Source organism: Mustelus asterias, unplaced genomic scaffold, assembly GCF_964213995.1.
Source record: "Mustelus asterias unplaced genomic scaffold, sMusAst1.hap1.1 HAP1_SCAFFOLD_69, whole genome shotgun sequence".
Classification (NCBI taxonomy): domain Eukaryota; kingdom Metazoa; phylum Chordata; class Chondrichthyes; order Carcharhiniformes; family Triakidae; genus Mustelus; species Mustelus asterias.
Genome location: NW_027590131.1, coordinates 1,024,336 through 1,049,680, shown reverse-complemented (window position 1 = coordinate 1,049,680; position 25,345 = coordinate 1,024,336). Strand labels below are relative to the sequence as shown.

The following is a 25,345-nucleotide window of genomic DNA, read 5'->3' as shown; positions in this document are numbered from 1 at the left end:
TCCTGTTATTTTTCTCTCTCTGATTTCCAGTCTCCATGGTAACGATCTCACCGATTCTTGTGCCGAGGACCTGGCCTCTGCTCTCAGTACAAACCGCTCACTGATAGATCTGGATCTGAGTGGCAATAACCTGGGAGATTCCGGAGTGAAACTGCTGTCTGTGGCTCTGAGGAATCCGGACTGTAAAATACAGAAACTGCAGTAAGTAGCAGACTGTGTGAGATTGTGTTTATAATAACTGAATATTCAACAATATAATTTCACCACTGGTATTTGTATAAAAAACACTGCCCGTTACTATTGGCGTCAGTTATGAATCAGGAAAACTGCTTTTTCTCTGATTCCTGTTGCTTCTCTCTCTGATCCCTGAGCAATGGGATGTCAGTCCCACAGATCCTTATGTTGAGGGAGTGGGGGAATAATGTTATGGTTCACCCTCTGAGGTCCAGTCATTGGCAACTGCAAACTGTATTGAATTTCTACCTTCGGGTGTGCTGACTCTCAGAATCCCCAACCTGATCCAATCTCATGACTTCATATTATAAGATCCGACAGCTTTGACAAATCAACAGAAAAGGCAATGAGGGACAATTCGCCTGGGAGCAAAGGTCGCCAGTCACAAATCTGATAGGTTTGTGGTCACAGCACAGCTGAAGTAACCTATATAGTTTTGGTCACCTTATGAACGTATTTTATAAACATTTGAGAAAATGTTGGCTTGAGTCTTTCATGGCATGCCAGGCTTATCTTATGAAAAAATATAGAAATTATTCGTCCGATACTCACTGCAATTGGGACGAACCACGGCTGATCATGGTCGGCAGGGTGGTAGAGCTGTTAGCACTGCTGACTCAGAGCGCCAGAGACCCGTGTCAATTCCGGCCTTGGGTGAGAGATTGTGTGGAGTTTGCATGTACTCTCCGTGTCTGCGCAGGTTTCCTTCGGTTACTCCAGTTTCCTCCCACATGCCAAAGATGTGCACGCTAGTTTGAGCGGCGATGGTAAATTGACACTTGATGTCAGGGGGATTTGCAGAGTTAATATGTAGGGTTACTGTTATAGGGCCTGGGCGGGATTGTTGTTAGTGAAGGATTGATGGGCCGAATGGCCCACAGCTTGTCTGGACTTGCAGAATCTCACTGGCTGTCCTGTCTGGAGACAATACACATCTCTTTAACCTGTGCTTAATGCTCCCTCCACTCACACTGTTTGTACCTTTAAGACTGGTTATCTGTAAAGACTGCATTCCAGTCATTATTCTGTAAATTGAGTTTGTGTCTCTGTGTGCCCTGTTTGTGAGCATTTCTACACTCCACCTGACGAAGGGGCAGCGCTCCGAAAGCTAGTGGCATTTGCTACCAAATAAACCTGTTGGACTTTAACCTGGTGTTGTTAAACTTCTGACTGTTCCTAACCCAGAGCTCCATGTGACCAATGATGAACACACAAGCACCAGGTTTTGGACTCAGCAGCAGAGTCTCTCCTGTGCCCATCCACTCACTCACTCACTCTCTCTGGATCCACAACCCATCTCACCATCAGCGATTGCCCACCCAGCCTCCAGGTCTCCCAGCTCCAGCACTGCATCTTCTATTGGCATAAGGATGACACAATCCAGACACTGTCACTCTTGGCTCCTTCTCTGACGCTGAGTGCCCTCTTCTACAAGCACATAAATTTCCATTGTTACTCACCCATCAAAGACACACACAAGCCTATGGTGCTGCCAGACTGCACATCATGGGACCACCAGGATGGTCACTCAGTGTCGGCAGTGCAGCAGCCATCTCTGACTGACCGGAACCCTTCACAGAGAGGCTGACATGTTCCTGAAGATTGATGCTGCTGTCTGGACATTGCCAGTGTCTGGGTGGAGATGTTCTTTCCACCATTCCTCTTTCATCCTTATTCACATATCAGCCTGTAAGTTTAACGCTCTCCTTGTCAGAACATATCAGGTTATTGATCCTTTGCCTCACTGCAGCCACGTGCTGCCTGCTCTGGCCCTCGGCAGTGTCTATCCAGACTTGCTTGGGTTGATGTGACAGGTCTCCTCCTCCACTCCTGAGGGAACAGAGCCTCCCTCCAAACCGATATAGCCTTGAGAATTTCCAGGGAAGTGTCAGCGAATTGGGTTGAATCTGCCTTCTGCCATTTCAGCCCTTTGTTCATTAACCAGGGCTCCCTCACTGCTCCCTTCAGAGCCTTTAAAAGTGCTGCTGGCTGCCTTTAAATCTGGTGCCAGCTCTGCCAGAATGGGGCCTTCCCCCGCAGCCAGTGGTTAAGCTCTGGAATGCACAGGGTTTTGGGGGAAGGTGGGGGGATGACACTTAGTGAGTTGCTCATTCGGAGAGTCAGTGCAGACACAATGGGCCGAATGGCCTCCGCCTGCTCTGTAACAATTCTGTGATTCTGCCTGTGCTGCCTGAGTGCACGGATTTCCCGAACCTGTCAGATATTAATGTGCCTGTTTGGTTATATGTGGAGTTGGTTAGTTCATTTGGTTTGGTGTTTAGAGTGTGATGTAGAATGATGCTAAATCTGAGGGTTTGGTCCTCTTACCGGCTGTGGGGTTCATGGAGTCCCATCTCCTCCCATTGCCGCACGTTTATTAAATTTTATCCCTGAAGCTACATGTAACAAATTGTCTCTCTCTCTATTGGAGAGAAACACAAAGAACAAAGAAAATTACAGCACAGGAACAGGCCCTTCGGCCCTCCAAGACTGCACCCACCATGCTGCCTGACTTAACTAATACCCCCTACCCTTCCGGGGACCATATCCCTCTATTCCCATCCTATTCATGTACTTGTCAAGACGCCCCTTAAACGTCACCACCATATCTGCTTCTACTACCTCCCCCAGCAACGAGTTCCAGGCGCCCACTACTCTGTGTAAAGAATCTGCCTCGTACATCTCCTTTAAACCTTGCCCCTCGCACCTTAAACCTGTGCCCCCCTAGTAATTGACTCTTCTACCCTGTGAAAAAGCTTCTGACTATCCACTCTGTCCATGCCTCTCATAATCTTGTCGACCTATATCAGGTCTCCCCTCAACCTCCGTCGCTCCAGTGAGAACAAAACAAGTTTCTCCAACCTCTCCTCATAGCTAATGCCCTCCAGACCAGGCAACATCCTGGTCAATCTTTTCTGTACCCTCTCCAAAGCCTCCACATCCTTCTGGTAGAGTGGCGACCAGAATTGAACACTATATTCTAAGTGCGGCCGAATGAAGGTTCGATAAAGCTGCAACATGACTTGCCAATTTTTAAACTCAATGCCCCGGCCGATGAAGGCAAGCATGCCGAATGCCTTCTTGACTACTTTCTCCACCTGCATTGCCACTTTCAGTGATCTGTGGACCTGTACACCCAGATCCCTTTGCCTATCAGTATTAACATTTTATTGAGGACTATGGCGACTAACACTGTCCACACGGCAACATCACCAACTTCCAGTTAAAATATCGATACATTTCCAACCATTATCTTCACAGAATTCTTACGGTGCACAATGAGGCCATTTGGCCCATCGTGTCTGTACCAGCTCACCAAATTAGCATTAGGAATTTGAGTCATTCTCCAGCGTTTTTCTCGTATCCCCGCTCATTCTTTATATTCAAAAAATCATCTAATTCCTTTTTGACTGCTTCGATGCAGCCGACCTCCACCACACTTCCCGGCTGTGAATTCCAGACCCGAACCACTGGCAGTGTGAGAAAGGTTTCTCTCTCATCATCTTCAACCCCACCACACACTCCATTCCTGAGCCACTGGCCATCCCATGTCCCTCCCTGTGACTCAGGGTAAGGACATGGGAATCCTGTGCTCTTCCCTTTCACCATCTTCCTTTTTGTCGTTTAATCAGTCTGGCACTTCTATTTTGTTCTTTCCTTGTCACCCGCCCATCCCCAGCTCCCTGTCACTTAAAACACTTTAATTCACCGCTATTTCCAATTTCTAAGTTTCGCGAATTGAACTGAAACTAAATCTGTTTCTATCTTCACAGATATTGCCTGACCTGATGAGAGTTTCCAACATATTCATTCATATTTCAGATTTACAGCGTCAATAGAATTTTGCCTTCTGTATGAACTGAAGTTGTGTTTCTTGAATGTCCCGCGCTGTACATTATTATTGTTAATGACCTTATTCTTAAAAACACTGTGGATTTACCCTGATTCCTGTTATTTTTCTCTCTCTGATCTCCAGTCTCCGTGGTAACGATCTCACCGATTCTTGTGCCGAGGACCTGGCCTCTGCTCTCAGTACAAACCGCTCACTGATAGATCTGAATCTGAGTGAGAATAACCTGGGAGATTCAGGAGTGAAACTGCTGTCTGTGGCTCTGAGGAATCTGGACTGTAAAATACAGGAACTGGTGTAAGTAGCAGACTGTGTGAGATTGTGTTTATAATAACTGAATATTCAACAATATAATTTCACCACTGGTATTTGTATAAAAAACACTGCCCATTACTATTGGCGTCAGTTATGAATAAGGAAAACTGCTTTTCCTCTGACTCCTGTTGCTTCTCTCTCTGATCCCTGAGCAATGGGATGTCAGTCCCACAGATCCTTATGTTGAGGGAGTGGGGGAATAATGTTATGGTTCACCCTCTGAGGTCCTCTCCTCCTCCTCAGATGTGCACAGCTCTCCCCGGGCACAGCATCCATTGATTTGTGAATGGGGGAGAGTGAGTGGATGACAGTAAATGGAGGACAGAACATGGTGGTGGAGTCTCGCTGTTAGTAACAGATGTCAGTACAGTAGCGAGAGGTGAACTTAGTTCCAATTATCAAGATGCAGAATCAGTTTGGGTAGAGATAAGAATTAACAAAGTTAAAAGATCACTTGTGGGAATCTTTTATAGGCCCCGAACAATATTCAGAATCTCCGACACAGGAATATTAATGGGGTCTTGTAAAAACATTCTGCAATAATCACAGGTGATTTTAACATTCATGTACAAAGAAGAACAAAGAGCCATGCAGCACAGTAACAGGCCCTTCGACCCTCCAAGCCTGCAGCGACTCCTCATTCTTATTCAGACCCAGTACTTATTGCTCAGACGCAGCTTCTGTTCCTCTGCTCATCTCCCGTTCATGTTTCTATCAAGATTAACCTTGAACATTGGGAACGTGCCTGCTTCCGTCAACTTCACTGGCTGTGCATTCGAGGCACCCACCACTCTCTATGTGAAAACTTTCCACGCACGTCTCCTCTAAACTTTCCGCCTCTTGCCTTCAAACTGTCCCGTCTTGTAGTTGATCTTTCCACCCTGGGGAAAAGACTCCAACTATCAACCATATATCTGCCTCTATCAGGTCACCCCTCAGCCTCCGTCTTTCCAGTGAAAACAATCAGAGTTTATTCAACTTCTCTTCATACCTTAGACCATATCTTCAGACCAGGCAACATCCTTGTAATCCTTTTTTGCACCTTCTCCAAAGAAGCCACATCCTCCTTGTTGTCTGGCGATCAGCACTGCACGCAATATTCCATGTTGGGCCCAACTAAAGTTTAATACAGCTGTAACATAACTTGCCAACTTTTATACTCGATCCCCTGGCCAATGAAGCAAGCATGCTGCATGCCTTGTTGACCAAGTTATCCACCTGTGTTACCACTTTCAGGGATCAGTGGACAAGTACGCACAGATCCATCTGTATGTCAATGCTCCTGTTATTTTTTTCAGACAGGGAAGGCTGGGGGACGACCATGTGGAGTTGTATTAAATTATAGAAATGAACCTTTCCCCTTTGTTTTAGGAGACAATAACCAGGGGCATAGATTTAAGGCATTGGGCAGGAGGTTCAGAGGAGAATGGAAGATGGCACAGTGGTTAGCATTGCTGCCTCACAACGTCAGGGACCTTTGTTTAATTCTGGCCTCGGGTGACTGCCTGTGTGGAGCTTGCATGATCCTCCCATGTGTGCGTGTTTCCGTCAGGTACTCTGGTTTCCTCCCACAGTCCAAAGATGTGTAGGTTAGGTGGATCGACCATGCTAAATTATCATTTCATGTCTAAAGATATGTAGTTTCAGTGGATTTGCCATGATAAATGTCCAGTGATAAGCAGTTGTGTGGGCCTGGCTTTTTCGGACAGTCAGTGCAGAGCCGATGAGGCGATTGGGAGCCTTCTGCAGAGTGGGGATTCTATGGTTCTGTGGAAACGTTTTTTCACCCAGAGGGTGGTGGGAATCTGGATCTCACTGTCTGAAAGGGTGGTGGAGTCGGGAACACTCGCAACATTTAAGAAGCATTCAGACAAGCACTTGAAATGTCGCAGCAGACAAGGCTATGGAGCAAGTGCTGGTAATGGATTAGAATAGATTGCTGCTTGATGGCTGACACAGACACGATGGGCCGAAGGGCCTCTTTCTGTGCTGAAAAACTCTATAAAGGCCCAGGGGTTGGAAGTTCTGAACCAGAACCTGAATTTTCACTGATTCCTGTGATTTCTCTCTCTCTGATCCCAATGCAGTGGAATGTCAATCACATTGATTTCTGTGCCCTGGGTGTAGGGGAATAATGTGACGGTGACTCTGAGGACCCGTTCACATGCTTACAGGGGGACACACGTCACCCAGTCACACAGCCCTTGATTTGTGAGGAAGAGTAAAGAGTGAATGGAGGCAATTGTTAAGATGCAGACCAGAAACTCCAAGGTGTTTTGTGAAGTTAGCCTGGACCCTTGGTTTTACATTTGATTTTGGCATTGATGAGCATGAGGTGTTTCACTCCAGGTATGAATCGAGTGACCCACTTGGATGCTTTTATCAAACACAGTTTATTTCAGAATGCAGTTAGAATATAACAACAAGAATTAGCATAACCTTCACCAATTGCAAGACTTAAACATGACACAGTATAACTCTTAACAGCTAGCTATCTCTGTTGTTCCAATATAAAGCAATATCCACAGACATACACCCTTCTCCAACATTAGTTAGCACAAAAACAAGTAAGCTCACGTGATGCCGATTTCCAGCTTTTTACCACTTCCGGAGAGCCAACAGACAATTGTTTTCAGAGAAGGATGTCGCCTCCGAACAGCCCAACCGCAGAGAGGTAACCCCAGTCTCTGACAGCTTCCAACACAGCAACACCTAAACAGCAAAAACTCCAACTTCAGAGAGGGAAACAGCACTGCTGTTTGTCTGAACTTCAAGCAGCTTCTGAAAGCAGAATTGAAACTAGAATGTTCTGTGAAAAATAGCTGTCCCTCAGTCACATGACATAACCTGTCAATCACCCGCAATCAAGCTCTACTCTGCCATCCCAGGGGAAACACTGAAACAACAGAACACTGCATTAGTTCAGATTAAAATCAACATGATGTCAATTATACTGCTTCAGTAACAATAAAGGAAACCGGCGACAGACAGCACGGTGCCGACAACATAACCTGCAGAGAAACATGATTAAAATAGAAACTAGAAGCAGGAGTCGCCATTCGGCCCTTCGAGTCCTGCTACACCATTCATTTTGTTCATGGCTGATCATCAAATTCAATATCCTTCAATATTCAGTATATTTCTTCAAGACATAGTTTGTAACAAAATGTACATTCCAACACGTCCTTCAGCCGGTTCCATGTGACCGGTGATGGGCACACAAGCTCTATGTGTTGCAGGCACCAGAGAGTCTCCTGTGTCCATCCATTTGACCGCACACTCTCAGCTCCACAACCAGTATCGCAATCAGCGATTTCCCACACTATCTGCTGTTCTCCCAGCTCCAGCGCTGCTAATTCTACATGCAAGGATTACAAGATCTGGACGCTGTCAGCATTTTTACTTCATTCCCTGACGTTTCGTGCTCTCTTCTACAGGCACATAAAGTTCCATTGTTACTCTCCCATCAAAGACACAAGCCTGTGCTGGTGAGAACCTGACTGACCATCATGTCTACACAGGGAAAGCCTCTTGCCTGTGACCATCCCATTCTCACAGTGCTAGAGTTATCTGACTAACTAGAACCCTGCAGAGAGAGGCTGACATGTCTCTGACAGTCGATGCTGCTTTCTGGGCGTTGCCTGTGTCTGTGTGGGGATGGCCTTTCTACCATTTCACTTTCATTCGACCCCATATGCCTCAGATTATATGCTATAAAATGCTTCACCACCTTGTCAGAACTTGGCAAGTTATTCATCCTTTTGCTTCATGCAACCATATAACCCACACCTACTCAGGTCTCCAGTAATCTCCATCCCGATATACTTGGATTGATGTGGCAGATACTGTCCAGTCCTGAGAGGACAGAAATTTGCTCCAAACTCACGTAGCCTTGGGGAAGAGTACCAAGTGTTGCCAAGTGCATCATTGAATTGAGTTTAACCTTCCTCCTCCCATTCCAGCCCTGTGTTCAGTAACCAGATCTTCCTCACTGGTCTCTCCAGAGCTGCTGCCTATCAAAGTGCTGCCCGTGCCAGCATTGCCTGAACCGGGACTTCCCCTGCAGCGAGTGGTTAAGGGCTGGAGTTCACTGTCTGGGAGTGTGGTGGAGACACGTTCAGTTGAAAATTTCCAAAGGGAATTGGATTATGATCTGAAAAGGAAGATTGTGCAGGGTTACGGGGAGAATTTGGGGGAATGACACTTAGTAAATTGCTCATTCAGAGAGTCAGTGCAGAGAGCATGGGCCGAATGGTCTCCTTCTGCTCTGTGACAATTCTCTGATTCTATCTGAGAGAGATACCAATGGCCCTTTGTGGACACTGGCTAAATTACCTAACCCTGTTGACACTGCAACATCACCAGTTTCCAGTTAAAATCTCGATACATTTCCAACCATTATCTTCACAGAATTATTGCGGAGCACCACGAGGCGAAATGTGTCTGCACCGGCTCACCAAACTAGGATTAGGAATTTGTCTCATTCTCCTGCCTTCTCCTCGTATCTTTGCACATTGTTTCATTCGATTGTTCATCGACTGCCCTCTGTGATGCCTCGAATCAGCCTGCCCCCACCACACTTCCAGACTATACATTCCAGACCCGTACCACTGGCATCGTGAGAAAGGTTTCTCTCTCATCATCTTCAACCCCACCACACACTCCATTCCTGAGCCACTGACCATCCCATGTCCCTCCCTGTGACTCAGGGTAAGGACATGGGAATCCTGTGCTCTTCCCTTTCACCATCTTCCTTTTTGTCGTTTAATCAGTCTGGCACTTCCATTTTGTTCTTGTCACCCGCCCATCCCCAGCTCCCTGTCACTTCAAACAATTTAATTCACTGCTACTCCCAAGTTTTAATTTTAGCTAATTGAACTGAAACTAAATCTGTTTCTCTCTTCACAGATATTGCCTGACCTGATGAGAGTTTCCAACATATTCATTCATATTTCAGATTTACAGCATCAATAGAATTTTGCCTTCTGTATCAACTGAAGTTGTGTTTCTTGAATGTCCCGCGCTGTACATTATTATTGTTAATGATCTTATTCTTAAAAACACTGTGGATTTACCCTGATTCCTGTTATTTTTCTCTCTCTGATCTCCAGTCTCTATGGTAACAATCTCACAGATTCTTGTGCCGAGGACCTGGCCTCTGCTCTCAGTACAAACCGCTCACTGATAGATCTGAATCTGGGTTCCAATAACCTGGGAGATTCAGGAGTGAAACTGCTGTCTGTGGCTCTGAGGAATCCGGACTGTAAAATACGGAAACTGAAGTAAGTAGCAGACTGTGTGAGATTGGGTTTATAATAACTGAATATTCAACAATATAATTTCACCACTGGTATTTGTATAAAAAACACTGCCCATTACTATTGGCGTCAGTTATGAATAAGGAAAACTGCTTTTCCTCTGATTCCTGTTGCTTCTCTCTCTGATCCCTGAGCAATGGGATGTCAGTCCCACAAATCCTTATGTTGAGGGAGTGGGGGAATAATGTTATGGTTCACCCTCTGAGGTCCTCTCCTCCTCCTCAGATGTGCACAGCTCTCCCCGGACACAACATCCATTGATTAGTGAAAGGGGGAGAGTGAATAGATGACAGTAAATGGAGGACAGGACATGGTGGTGGAGTCTCACTGTTAGTAACAGATGTCAGTACAGCAGCGAGAGCTGAACTTAGTTCAAGATGCAGAATCAGTTTGGATAGAAATAAGATTTAACAAAGTTAAAAGATCACTTGTGGGAATCATTTATCGGCTCCTAACAACAGTCACAATCTCCGACACAGTACACAGGAAAAATAACGGGGCCTTGTAAAAACATATTGCAATAACCACGGGTGATTTTAATCTTCTTATAGAAAGAAGAACAAAGAACCGCACAGCACAGGAACAGGCCCTTCAGCCCACCAAGCCTGTGGCGCCTCCTAACGCTTATTCAGACCCAGAACTTACTGCCAATTTGCGGTTTCTATTCCTCTGTTTGTCTCTTGTTCATGTGTCTACCAAGATGCACCTTGGACATTGGAAACGTGCCTGCTTCCGCCACCTCCATTGGCAGTGCCTTCCAGGCACCCACCACCCTCTGGGTGAAAACCTACCCCACACACACCTCCCTCCAAACATTGCTCCTCTCACCTTCATCCTGTGCCCTCTTGTAGTTGACCATTCCACCCTGGAGAAAAGTCTCTGACTATCCACCATATTGATGCTTCTCATAATTGTGGACACCTCCATCAGGTCACCCCTCAGCCTCCCTTTTTGTAGTGAAACAATCTGTGTTTATACAACGTCTCCTCATAACCTAACCGTCCTTGACCAGGCAACATTCTGGTAAACCTTCCTTGCCACCCTCTCCAAAGCATTCACATCATTCTGGTCGTGTCGCGAACGGAACTGCAAGCAATATTCAAATGTGGCCAACTGAAGTTTCATACAGCTGCAACATAACTTGACAACTTTTACACTCGATGCCCCGGTCGATGAAGACAAGCATGTTGTCTGCCTTCTTGACCACCTCATCCACCTGTGTTGCCACTTTCAGGGATCTGTAGACTTGTACACACAGATCCCTCTGTAGGTCAGTGCTCCTGTGGCTTCTTCCATTTACTGTATAAATCACTCAGATTGTCAAAAGTTGAAAAGAAGATTCGTTCACAGAATATATTCAAGCAATTTCTTGGAGAAGCACGTTCCAGTGCCAATCACACAACAAGCTGTTTTAGACATGGTGATGTGCAAATGTGTGGCGTTTCCAAAAAAAATAGATTCCTTTCATTTGGAGAAGAGCAGCAGAAGTGTTCCAGCCGTTGCTAATTCAAGGAGTGTATTAGATTAAGTGAAGATGTGGCACCGGGGTTGGCACTGCTGCCTCACAGCGCCAGGGACCCGGATTCATTCCAGCCTTGGACGACTGTCTGTGGAGTTTTCACGTTCTCCCCGTGTCTGTGTGGGTTTCCTTCGGCTGCTCCTGTTTCCTCCCATAGTCCAAATAAACTGTGTAGGTTGTGTGGATTGGCCATGCTAAATTGTCCGTTAGTGTCCAAGATGTGTAGGTTAGGTGGATTAGCGGCGTAAATATGTGGGGTTACGGGAAACCGGGCAACTGCAGATCTATTAGTCTGACATTGATGGTATGGAAAATCCTATAATAATCTATAATAAAGGAAGTGATAACAGAACAGTTTGAAATTAATGGCAGTATTAGACAGGGCCAACATGGATTTATGAAAGGCTGGCACGGTGACACAGTGGTTAACATTGTTGCGTCACAGCCAGGGGCCCGGGTTCAATTCCAGCCTTGGGTGACTGTGTGGAGTTTCTACATTCTCCCCGTGTCTGCGTGTGTTTCCTCTGGGAGCTCCGGTTTCCTCCCACACTCCAAAGATATGGATGGTAGATGAATTGGCCATGGTAAAATTGCCCTGAGTGTCCCAAGATATGTAGGTTAGGTGGATTAGCCCCAGTAAATTAGTGAGTTTATGGGGAGCGGACCTTGGTAAGTTACTCTGTCAGTGTGTCTCGATGGGCCGAATGACGATTCCTACACTAGGGATTCTACAGTTGCATGATTCACACACAAGAGGTTATTAAATAAAATTGGAGCACGTGGGATTGGGAGGAATATACCAGCATGGATTGAGAACTGGTTAATGGACAGAAACAAGGAGTTGGAATAAATGGGTTTCTTTTGGGTTGACAGCCTCTAACTAGTGGAGTACGGCAGGGATCAGTGTTTGGGTCTCAGCTATTCAGAATCTACATGAATGATATGGATGTGGGGATCAAATATAATATTTCCAAATTTGCGAATAATGGAAAACGAGGTGAAAATCTGAATTGTGAGGAGGATGCAAAGATGTTTCAAGGGGATGTGGAGAGGCTCAGGGAGGCTCCACAACTGGAGTGATGTGTACAGTGTTGAGCTCTTTACTTAAAAAAGGAAAGAATTGTATTGGAACCAGTTCAGAGAAAGTTCACTCGGCTGATTCCTGGGATGGAGAGGTTTATTTTACGAGGGAAATTTGGGCAGATTGGAGCAATATCTATGAAAGTTCAGAAGATTAAAAGGTGATCGCATTGAGGGGATGAGACAGGGTGGTTGCTGAGAGGCTGTTTCTTCTTGTAAGAGAGACCAGAACAAGGGACAGATTTTAAAATGTAATTGTCAGTCCCTTAAGACTGAGATGAGGAGAAATTTATTTTTTAGATGGTGGCTGGTCAGTGGAATTCTCTTCCCTGGAGACTAGTGGCGGCAGAGTCATTGAATATATTCAAGGCTGAGTTCAGAATGATTTTGGATTGAGAAGCGAATCAAGGGTTACGGGGAAAAGAGTTGAGACTATAATTAGATCAGCCGTGATGGAGTATGCTCGAGGGGCTGAATGGCCTTCTGCTGTTCCTAGTTATTTTGTTCCTATCCCAATACGTCCTTCAGACTGCTCTCTGTGACCAGTGATGGATAAACAAGCTCTATGTTTTGTCCTCACCAGACGCTCTCCTGTGCCCATTCATTAGGCCACCCACTCAACCCATCTCACCAGCAGTAATTACCCACTCTGCCCCCAGGCCTTCCTGATCCAGCACTTCATCTTCCATTGGCGTAAGGATGGCAAGACCTGGATGTCTCCACTCTTCTTCACTCATTCCCTGATGATGTTTGCTCTCTTTCCAAACACATAAACTGTTACTCACTCATCAAACACATGCACTAGCCCAGGGTTGTCCAACGTGTGGACCAAGGGGGGAATGTGACCCTCGAAGCCCCTCAATGCGGCCCCCGGAGCGAGTTTCCAGAATCTCAGTCACACAGTTCAGTTTGAATGGAAGAATCTGCATGGAGCTGCTCCTCCAATCACATCCCGTTTCTTTCCCATGTTTGCTGCTGCTGGGTTTTTGAGCCAATCTGCAGCAAATGTGGGAGAGAAACAATTTGTGATTGATGAGGATTAAACTCTAATAATCATCTTTATTTATTACTCATTATTGTGCTCAGCAAGTTGTTTCTTTTCATATCTCAGTTTAGTTTTTAATTGAAATTTCTGCTGTGCCAAACTTTATCATTCTGAAATTTACTCATCGGCCCCTTGAGTGAGAAAAACATTGACGTGTGTTTGCCCAGTGAATATGTTGGTCAGCCCTGCTCTAGCTATGCTGGTGTCAGCCTAACGGACATGTCTCTGACAGTCAATGCTGCTGCCTTTGCATTGTAAGAGTTTTAACAACACCAGGTTAAAGTCCAACAGGTTTATTTGGTAGTAAATACCATTCTCTTTCGGAGCGCTGCTCCTTCGTCAGATGGAGTGGAAATCTGCTCTCAAACAGGACACAGAGACACAAAATCAAGTTACAGAGTACTGATTAGAATGCGAATCCCGACAGCCAACCAGGTCTTAAAGACACAGATAATGTGAGAGAAGGCAGCATTAAGCACAGGTTACAGAGATGTGTATTGTCCCCAGACAGCACGGCCAGTGAGATTCTGCAAGTCCTTTGCATTGCCAGTGTCTGGGTGGAGCTGTTCTTTCCACAATTTCCCCCTCATCCTTATTCACATATCAGGCTGTGCTGCACTCACCGTGGCAGAACACATCAGGACATTGATCCTTTTCCACTCTGTAACCACGGGTCTGAAACCTGCTCACCTCCCAGCAATCTCCATCCAGACTGGCTTGTACCGATGGGATAATCTCCTCCCATCCTGAGGGAACAGGACCTCCCTCTGAGCCTGAGCAGCCGGGAGGAGCCCCTCCAGGGAGGAATTAGTGATTGGGGGGAAACCCTTGCTCTGCTTTCTGACATTTCAACCCCTCATTCAATAAGCAGAGCTCCCTCGCTGCTCCCTCCAGAGCTGCTGTGTTTGAAAGTCCTGCTGGCTGCCTTTGGAGATGGTGCCAGCATTGCCTGAACCGGGACTGCCCCCTGCCCAGGCTGCCTCAGTGGGCAGCTCCCCCTGCCTGCCAGCCGTTAATTGTCCCCCTCTGACAATATCACCTTCATAACTCTGCCTATCCTGCCCACACGGACACACCACCCATTTCCAATCCCCATGCTGGCACTTCAGAGCTTCTGGTAAAATCACAGCCATTATCTTCAACCTCACCACAAACTGCATTCCCAAACCACTGACCATCCCATGTCCCTCCCGAGCCACTCCGAGTAAGGACACGGGGATCCTGTGATTATGGTCCTGTCCCATCATCACTTTTATCATTTAATCACTCCTGTAATTCCAGTTTGTCCTTTCTTTGTTTCTTCCCCAGCCACCCACCGCTGTCACTTCAAACCTGTCAATTCACTGCCCGTTCCCAGTTCCAATGGAAGCTCAAACTTTACCCCTGTTTCTCTCTTCACATGTATTTAGTGAACCTGCTGAGCATTTCCAGTTTATTTATATTTCATTTTCAGCATTGAGTATTTCCTCATTCTACAGAAATGCAGGTTGTGTTTTTGGAATGTGTGATACAATACATTATTATTGTTATTAACAGTATTATTTAAAACACTGGGGATTGAGCCTGATTCCTGTTATTCCTCTCTCTGGTCTCCAGTCTGTATAGGAACGCTCTCACAGATTCTTGTGCTGAGGATCTCGCCTCCGCTCTCAGTACAAAACAGTCACTGAGGATTCTGTTCCTGGGATTAAACTCCTTCACAGATCAATCTGTCCCTGCTCTCCGCCGCCTCATACTGACCTGCAGCAGTCTGGAGGAGATCTGGTGAGTGTTTGTGTTAATTTTTAGTGTAACAATTAAAATTTAAATGGATTTAAAATATAAATGGGCCTGAATCTTCCAAGCAGCAGCAATGGTAAGCAGATTGTCGGTATGTTTAAAAATTCTCCCAACCTGAAACTGCTGCATATTTCTCCCAGGATCTTCAGCACTGCGACCCTGGGAGCTCCATCAGAGCAGACAAGAGTCGGGGAAGAGAGAACACACACCCTATTTACAGCACAGTGACCCCGGGGAGCTCCATCAGAGCAGAGTCGGGGAAGAGAGAGCACACACCCTATTTACAGCACAGTGACCCCGGGGAGCTCCATCAGAGTAGAGTCGGGGAAGAGAGAACACACACCCTATTTACAGCACAGTGACCCCGGGGAGCTCCATAAGTGTTAGTTGATTGTGGGAGTGAATGGGTTGGTGTGTCGCTGGATGAATGGTTAGTCAGGGAGCTGAGGAGAGGTTCAAGGATTAGTTCTGGGTGTCGGGAGGGTGGTCGAGTTGTGTTGTGTTGGGTTGGAGGGTTAATCAGCAGTTTGGATGGTGGCTGGGAGTTGGTAATGTTGTTGGGTGTCTAGTTAGATTTGGTTGCGTGGTCGGGGGTTGGGATTGGTTTATAGCTTTGGAGAGTCGTGGGTTGGGGTTGCTTCTTGAGTAATCAGTTTAAGTCAGAGATATAGTCAAGAGTGTATTCAAGAGGCGGCTGCATATAGCACTTGGGGCGAACAGGATCAAAGGTTATGGGGAGAAAGCAGGATTAGGCTTTTGAGTTGGACGATCAGCCATGATTGTGATGGATGTTGGAGTCGGCTTAAAGGGCCAAATGGCCGCCTCCTGCTCCTATCTTCCATGTTTCTGTGTCAGGTCAGGAGAGGGTGGGACGGATGAGGCCAAGTTGGGAGGTTTAGTCAGATTTGTTCAAGGGATAGTGGGAGGTAGTCGGGCTGGAGGGGAGGGAGAGATGATTTACGGGAGTGATAGCCTGTCAGGGGGAGATACCAGCAGTAGCCAGGCCTGTGACACCACAGCTGGTTCTGCTGTGGGACAGGGTTGGGCAAAGAGCAAGCGAGCAGTAGTAATAGGGGACTCGCTAGTTAGAGGCACAGACAGGCGTTTCTGTGGCTGCAATCGAGACTCCAGGATGGTGTGTTACCTCCCTGGTGCCAGGGTCAAGGACGTCTCTGAGCGATTGCAGGACATTCTTAAGGGGGAGGGTGAGCAGCCAGAGGTCGTTGTACATATTGGTACCAACGACATAGGTAGGAAAAGGGATGAGGTCCTGAAATGTGAATACAGAGAGTTAGGCAGAAGGCTAACGTGTAGGACCTCGAAGGTAGTAATTTCAGGACTACTACCGGTACCACGTGCTAGTGAGAGTAGGAATAGGAGGATTAGGCAGATGAATGTTTGGCTTGAGAGCTGGTGCAGGGGGCAGGGATTTAGATTTTTGGATCATTGGGATCTTTTCTGGGGAAGGGCTGATCTGTTCAAGAGGGATGGGTTACATTTGAACTGGAGGGGGACTAACATCCTGGCGGGGAGATTTGCTCGAGCAGCTCGGGAGCGTTTAAACGAGGTTGGCAGGGGGGTGGGATCCAAAGCAGTAGGGAGACAGAAGAGAAGTTTGAGGACAGCACGGAAGTTAAAGAGAGCACATTAATTAGTAAAGGCAGTGTCAGTAATCCTAGTACCAGACAGATCAGACAGAAGCAAGACAGAGAGCAAGGGAAGTCCAGATTAAACTGCATTTATTTCAATGCAAGAGGCCTGACGGGCAAGGCAGATGAACTCAGGGCATGGATGGGTACATGGGACTGGGATATTATAGCAATTACTGAAACATGGCTAAGGGAGGGACAGGACTGGCAGCTTAATGTTCCAGGGTACAGATACTATCGGAAAGATAGAACAGGAGGTGAGAGAGGAGAGGGAGTTGCACTTTTGATTAGGGAAAGCATCACGGCCGTACTGAGAGGGGATATATCCGAGGGTTCGGCCACTGAGTCTCTATGGGTGGAACTGAGAAATAAGAAGGGGGAAATCACTTTGATCGGGTTGTACTATAGGCCCCCAAATAGTCAGCGGGGAATTGAGGAGCAAATATCTAAGGAGATTACAGATAGCTCCAAGAAAAATAGGGTGGTAATAGTCGGAGATTTTAATTTTCCCAACATCGACTGGGACAGCCATAGTATTAGAGGGTTGGATGGAGAGAAATTTGTTGAGTGTATTCAGGAGGAATTTCTCATTCAGTCTGTGGATGGCCCGACTGGAGAGGGGGCAAAACCTGACCTCCTCTTGGGAAATAAGGAAGGGCAGGTGACAGAAGTGTGAGTGAGGGATCACTTTGGGACCAGTGACCATAATTCTATTAGTTTTAAGATAGCTATGGAGAATGATAGGTCTGGCCCAAAAGTTAATATTCTAAACTGGGACAAGGCCAATTTTGATGGTATCAGGCAGGAACTTTCAAACGTTAATTGGGGGAGTCTGTGGGAAGGAAGAGGGACGTCTGGTAAGTGGCACGCTTTCAAAAGTGTTTTAACCAGGGTTCAGGGTGAACACATTCCTCTCAGAGTGAAGGGCAAGGCTGGCAGAAGTCGGGAACTCTGGATGAGGGATATTGAGGCCCTGGTCAAGAGGAATAAAGAGGTACATGACGTGCATAGGCAGCTGGGATCAAGTGAATCTCTTGAAGAGTATAGGGGGTGTAGGAGTAGAGTTAAGAGAGAAATCAGGAGGGCAAAAAGGGGACACAAAATTGTTTTGGCAGATAAGGCAAAGGAGAATCCAAAGAGCTTCTACAAATACATAAAGGGCAAAAGAGTAACAAGGGAGAGAGTAGGGCCCCTTAAGGATCAACAAGGTTATCTATGTGCGGATCCACAAGAGATGGTTGAGATCCGAAATGAATATTTCTCATCAGTATTTACTGTTGAGAAAAGCATGGATGTTCGGGAACTTGGGGAAATAAATATTGATGTCTTGAGGAGTGTACATATTACAGAGAAGGAGGTGCTGGAAGTCTTAAAGTGCATCAAGGTAGATAAATCTGTGGAACCTGATGAGATGTATCCCAGGACGTTGTGGGAGGCTAGGGAGTAAATTTGAATCATCGATAGTCACGGGTGAGGTGCCTGAAGATTGGAGGGTGGCAAATGTTGTGCCTTTGTTTAAAAAGGGCTGCTGGGAAAAGCCTGGAAACTACAGGTCGGTGAGCCTCACATCTGTGGTGGGTAAATTGTTGGAAGGTATTTTGAGGGGCAGGATCTACAGGCATTAGAGATGCAAGGACTGATTAGGGACAGTCAGCGTGGCTTTGTGAGTGGAAAATCATGTATCACAAATTTAATTGATGTTTTTGAAGGGGTAACCAAGAAGGTCGATGAGGGCAGTGCAGTTGATGTTGTCTACATGGACTTTAGCAAGGCCTTTGACAAGGTACCGCATGGTAGGTTGTTGCATAAAGTTAATTCTCACGGCATCCAGGGTGAGGTTTCTCCATGGATACAAAATTGGCTTCTTGATAGTGGTTGCAGAGGATTGTTTTTCAAACTGGAGGCCTGTGACCAGCGGTGTGCCTCAGGGATCAGTGCTGGGCCCACTGTTATTTGTCATTTATATTAATGATATGGATGAGAATATAGGGGGCATGGTTAGTAAGTTTGCAGATGACACCAAGATTGGTGGCATAGTGACAGTGAGGAAGGTTATCTCCATTTGCAGCAGGATCTTGATCAATTGGGTCAGTGGGCTGACGAATGGCAAATGGAGTTTAATTTAGACAAATGAGAGGTAATGCATTTTGGTAGATTGAACCAGGGCAGGACTTACTCAGTTAATGGTAGGGCGTTGGGGAGAATTACAGAATTAAAATATCTCGGGGTGCATGTTCATAGCTCCTTGAAAGTGGAGTCACAGGTGGACAGAGTGGTGAAGAAGGCATTCAGCATGCTTGGTTTCATCAGTCAGGATACAGGAGTTGGGACGTCTTGTTAAAGTTGTACAAGACATTGGTGAGGCCACATTTGGAATACTATGTCCAATTCTGGTAACCCTATTATAGAAAGGATATTATTAAACTAGAAAGAGTGCAGAAAAGATTTACTAGGATGCTACTGGGACTTGATGGATTGAGTTATAAGGAGAGGCTGAATAGACTGGGACTTTTTTCCTTGGAGCGAAGGAGTTTGAGGGGTGACCTTCTAGAGGTCTATAAAATAATGAGGGGCTTAGATCAGCAAAATAGTCAATATCTTTTCCCAAAGGTAGGGGAGTCTAAAACTAGAGGGCATAGGTTTCAGGTGAGAGGGGAGAGATATAAAAGTATCCAGAGGGGCAATTTTTTCACAGTGTCTGGAACAAGCTGCCAGAGGTAGTAGTAGAGGCGGGTACAATTTCATCTTTTAAAAAGCATTTAGACATTTACATGGGTACTATGGGTATAGAGGGGGATGGGCCAAATGCAGGCAATTGGGATTAGCTTAGGGGTTTTAAAAACAAAAGGGTGGCATGGACAAGTTGGGCCAAATGGCCTGTTTCCATGCTGTAAACCTCTGTGACTCTGAGTGGGTCTAGTCAGACTGTGGGAGGTGGAGTATGGGGATCAGTGGGAAGTGATTGGGGGACTCGGTTGTGCTATTCAGGTATTAGCCCAGGTGGTGAGCTGTCTAACATTACCTGAGTAACTATCCAGGTAAACTTTGTGGATCTGTCCCAAGTATCTGACTCTAACTGCAGCAGGGGAGTTCCCCAATAGTAGTTAATACCTCTGGGACAATTCCCAGGTAGATCAGTGCGTCAGGACATCCACAGGGTCCCGATGCTCATCTTCGGATGTGTGTCTGGTCTCTGGCGATCCAGAGACCAGAAGATTTGTCCCATTAACTCCAGTCTCCTGTTATTTACTCTGTTGTTCAATCTGTTTATTTCCTGTTTCATCTTTAATCTGTTTCAGGCTGCGGGGAAATCAGTTCAGTCCAAATGGGAAGAGACAGCTGGAGTCGCTGCGGGGATCCAGACGGGGACTGACAGTGCGAGTGGGAACATTTCAATCTATAAACATTGCTGCTCCACCGGTTACAGTGAAATCCTGAATTGTGAAGATCTTCGACAGCTCCTTCCAAACCCTTCATTCCTGCCCCTCTCCCTCCCTATTCCATCAGCCCCTCCAGCCTGGCACTGATTTCCCTGCTTACCTGGTTTCCCAGCTGGAAAACGGTTGTAGTTTTAGTCTCCACATTGAAGGAAAGATTGCTGCAAACCATTGTTTAAGCAGCAATGTGTTGTCAGTGTTCTCAGCAACAGAGTCTTCAACCTCCTTTCAAAATGGAGCAGCAGAGATCATTCTCCAGAGAGAGAACAGTGTGTGTGATTCTGACAGTACCCAGCAGGGGGCAGATTGGTCAATCTTGTCAGAGTTTCCTCTCTGTCTCTGTGAATGAATTAAAGGCTCCACCAGCCTCTCCTCAAAACCTCTTTCACTATCTGGTGATTAAAGTGACACAATGCCACCATCTGCTGGCGGCTCACAGCTACTGCAGGCGCTGCTCTCTGTGAGCCTCAGACAAGTTCAGTAAGTCCCATGTCTGCATCTGGGAACCGGTTCCTGCAGCGTGAATATTGAACAATATTGACAGGGATTGGAGTTTGCAGCAGGAACCCCGGCTGGTGAATTAACCCTTTTATCACCAGACACTGTACATGAACTCTGTTCCCTCATTCCCTATGGGAGATATTGTCTGGAGATTGTAGTTGGGGATGATCTCAGACTGTAATGTGTACATTTGGTGCAGTTATCAGACACTAATCCCATTCAGAATGGGGGTGGGTAAACTCTGCTGCACTCTGTAATTCCTGTGTCAGACATTCAGTGTATAATCTTACACAGGGGATCTTGCAAACGGTTCTTTTAACGTTTCCAAGATAATTGTCTCAATCTCACAGACTGGTTCTCTGAAAATTGGAAACACAAACATTTTGAGACACAATTACAACCTTCAATCACATTTTGTCCGTGTTCGAACAGAAAATAATTTCCAAACAAACTATTCCCCTTTTGCAACTCTTGCTTTCCAATTGCACAGGTTTCGGTGATACAGAGAGCAGCTCAGTTGGAATCCAAATTCTCTCATTCCACTCTCGCCCCCCCGTTTACCCTGCCAATTATCAACCTCAATAAAAGTTCCCACATATTTATCTGGGACAGTTTCAGTGTTGACTCTGGTGAAGCAGGGTTTCCATTCCTTAACCCACAACACACACGGTAAATGTTACTGCAATTATTTCTGGAACTGTTACAATCCCGAATGCACAGATTGATTAAAGTGATTCCAATCCAAAGGTGGAATGTGTTTCTGATTTATAATCTCAATCACACAGAGGCACTGACATTCCCACACAAAAACACACAATCACAATCTCACACACACGCTCACAGAGAGACACACAGAGCAACACACAGAGAGGCACAATCATGGAAAACGACACATAATCATACACATACACGCATCTGTGCATCCTACACACATCCCTCCAGACACACACACACAAACTGGCACCCACACACTCATTCACACACTGACAAACTCTCACACATGCTCACGGGCACAGAGATACATACTCTCACAAACACACACATACAAACCCAGACACTTCCACACTCTTATCATAGAAATCATAGAAACCCTACAATGCAGAAGGAGGCCATTCGGCCCATCAAGTCTGCACCGACCACAATCCCACCCAGACCCTACCCCCACATATTTACCCACTAATCCCGCTAACCTACGCATCTCAGGACTCTCAGGGGCAATTTTGAACCTGGCCAATCAACCTAACCCGTACTGAGACACAGAGACTTACAGAGAGAAACACAGAATCTCTCTGAAATACACATAACACGCAGCCATACACCCACAGAAACACACATCACAAACCCATGCATTACAGCGGTGAATGAATTCTCAGCACCCCACAACCAAATGATTTAAGTTGGACAACAGTGATAACATTTCCTCTGAAACTGACATCCCTCGAACGAAAGCAACACAGGAACACTGGCGCAGGATTGCACAGGATCGGAGCCTCGGCAATGCAGTTCCCTCTTTCCTTGTTCCTTATATCTCACTGAGCAGATACAGAGCGAGAGCATAGAAAGCTAGAATTCACAATTTCACTCTTCCTCCACACTCACCTCAGCTTTATTTAATTTCTGAATGTATGATTTATTTTGGATTATCCCAAAGATCTCAGGACAGATGCATGATGTCAGATATTACCATTATTTATCAAACTGTTTATTTTACCATGACAGATATTACCTGGTGTTTGTCAGATTGTTGCTTTTCATCCATCTACAGTTGCAGATGCCGGTGCTGAAAAGTGGGTAGATATTCTACACCATTAAAAGCTTCACATTGAACCGGGGAAATTCTTCAAAGACTATGAATTAATCACTTTCTAATCAGTATCATTTCTTCAGAACAAACTGTTCATATCTATTATTGCAATTTAAACTAACTTTATTGTGTTGTCTGGTCTGTGCTAGTTTTAACTGAATACTGCTCAGGATGTGACATGATCTGTGTTATTGAGTCTTGGAAGAGAAAGGGTTAATGCTGCTGCTCTGTAATTGTAATGGATATTCCTAATTTTATCATCTGTATAACTGTAGATATTTACAATTAAATACTTATTGGTTAATCAGTTAAATGCTAATTGTGAATCATTGGAATGCTGAAATTAATACGGACACAAGCTAATAAAGAGCGGGGGAACTAGTGTAAATACTGTAGCGAACAGTGAGCGTGAAACTGAAAAGACCATAAGATACAGGAGCAGAATTCAACTGTTCTGCTCATCGAGTCTCCTCCACCATTTAATCACGGCTGATAAGTTTCCAAACCCCCGTCTCTCTCCCCCCACCCCCCCCCGTCTCTCTCCCCCCACCCCCCCCGTCTCTCTCCCCCCACCCCCGTCTATCTCCCCCCACCCCCCCGTCTATCTCCCCCCACCCCCCCGTCTCTCTCCCCCCACCCCCCCGTCTCTCTCCCCCCACCCCCCCGTCTCTCTCCCCCCACCCCCCCGTCTCTCTCCCCCCACCCCCCCGTCTCTCTCCCCCCACCCCCCCGTCTCTCTCCCCCCACCCCCCCGTCTCTCTCCCCCCACCCCCCCGTCTCTCTCCCCCCACCCCCCCGTCTCTCTCCCCCCACCCCCCGTCTCTCTCCCCCCACCCCCCCGTCTCTCTCCCCCCACCTCCTCGTCTCTCTCCCCCCACCCCCCCGCCTCTCTCTCTCCCCACCCCCCCGCCTCTCTCTCCCCCACCCCCCGTCTCTCTCTCCCCACCCCCCGCCTCTCTCTCTCCCCACCCCCCTGCCTCTCTCTCTCCCCACCCCCCTGCCTCTCTCTCTCTCCCCACCCCCCGCCTCTCTCTCCTCACCCCCCCGCCTCCCTCTCTCCCCACCCCCCCGCCTCTCTCTCTCCCCACCCCCCCGCCTCTCTCTCTCCCCACCCCCCCGCCTCTCTCTCTCCCCACCCCCCCGCCTCTCTCTCCCCACCCCCCCGCCTCCCTCTCTCCCCACACCCCGCCTCTCTCTCTCCCCACCCCCCCGCCTCTCTCTCTCCCCACCCCCCCGCCTCTCTCTCTCCCCACCCCCCCGCCTCTCTCTCTCCCCACCCCCCCGCCTCTCTCTCTCCCCACCCCCCCGCCTCTCTCTCTCCCCACCCCCCCGCCTCTCTCTCTCCCCACCCCCCCGCCTCTCTCTCTCCCCACCCCCCCGCCTCTCTCTCTCTCCCCCCCCCCCCCCGTCTCTCTCCCTCTCCCCCCTCTACTCTCTCCCTGTCCCCCTCTCTCAGGCCCGGTCGAATCAGATGACTCCACACCGTACCTGTCCCCTCCCCTGCTCCCCCCCTCCGAGCGCTGCCCGCGGGGGTCCTCGGACGGCCCGCCCCGCCTCCACGTCCACCAGTGTTGGCACTCGGACATCTGCCAGCCACACTTGCTGGGCGAGTGCGAGCTGGGTCCAAGCTGCCCTCGTCACCACACCCGCTTCCCCTACCACTGGCAGCTGCTCCGACGCCGCCCCGCCAAGTGGATCAGCCTGCCGGAGCTGGCCCAGCACCAACTGGAGCGGCTGTACTGCGCCGGGGAGCCCAGAGAGAAAGAGTACCTCCTCAGTGTCCCTCAAGGCTGAGGCTTCAAACTGGGCCTATTAAGGAATTAGGCCCCACTCCATCCCTGTGTGAGTTGTGATACACAGGGACTAGGCTTCAATCTCGGCCTACCAAGGAGTTTGACACGCCTATCCTACTCAGGATGTCAAAAGCTGCACGGAGGAGCGACTCTCCGATCTCATTGAAGAGGGAGATGAGGAAGACTCGCTCAGAGAGTGATTAGTCTGCGGGATTCATTCGGCCCCCACGGAGAGCAGCGGGGACGGAGGGGCAGAGGAGGATGGATGGGAGGAGAGGGGGAGGTCGAGGGTTAATGGCGGGGAGGAGGGGGGAGAGGACAAACTGATCTTATCAAATGGGATAGTAGAGGTGGAGGGGCGGAATGGCTGATTCGTGCCCCGAATTTGCACATTCCTGCGCGCTCGATGGCGGCAGAGGCATGGGAGTGGGTTCCTTTCGTTAATCTGTGCGTGCCTCTGTTTTCCCTCCCCCTTCCTCCTCCTCCCTCAGCCCCTCGCCTCAGAGATTGAAGAATCCTACAAGCTTGAACAGAAACGTTTCCGCTTCGCGTGGGACGGCACGGAGTTCGTCATCAACTGGGTGGACCTGAGCGAGAGCGATTTGACCAATGGGGTGTATCGCAAAATCTGCCGTCGCCCCGTGTTCTGCTCGCCGCTGGAAATGGTCCCCTATCTGAGGTGGGTCCCTACCTGAGCGCGGTGCTCCGAGTGTGGGTCTAACCGAGGGGATAGGGAGATCGGAACTGTGCATGGTGCTCCGAGTGTGGTCTAACCGAGGGGATAGGGAGACCGGAACTGTGCACGGTGCTCCGAGTGTGGTCTAACCGAGGGGATAGGGAGACCGAAACTGTGCACGGTGCTCCGAGTGTGGTCTAACCGAGGGGATAGGGAGACTGGAACTGTGCACGGTGCTCCGAGTGTGGTCTAACCGAGGGGATAGGGAGACCGGAACTGTGCACGGTGCTCCGAGTGTGGGTCTAACCGAGGGGATAGGGAGACCGGAACTGTGCACGGTGCTCC

At 47.7% G+C, this 25,345-nt stretch overlaps 1 protein-coding gene across 1 annotated transcript in view; it reads left to right on the top strand.

Moving 5' to 3' along the window:
- The window catches only part of LOC144483452 (NACHT, LRR and PYD domains-containing protein 3-like), a 70,547-nt gene extending 47,712 nt beyond the window's left edge, over positions 1 to 22,835 (top strand). Inside the window, exons 9-11 of the mRNA XM_078202142.1 lie at positions 31 to 201; positions 14,958 to 15,125; positions 20,089 to 22,835. Coding sequence (XP_078058268.1) covers positions 31 to 201; positions 14,958 to 15,125; positions 20,089 to 20,227 — 478 coding nt within the window. The 3' untranslated portion in view covers positions 20,228 to 22,835. The remainder of the gene's footprint in view (positions 1 to 30; positions 202 to 14,957; positions 15,126 to 20,088) is intronic.
- Positions 22,836 to 25,345: the final 2,510 nt, after the last annotated feature.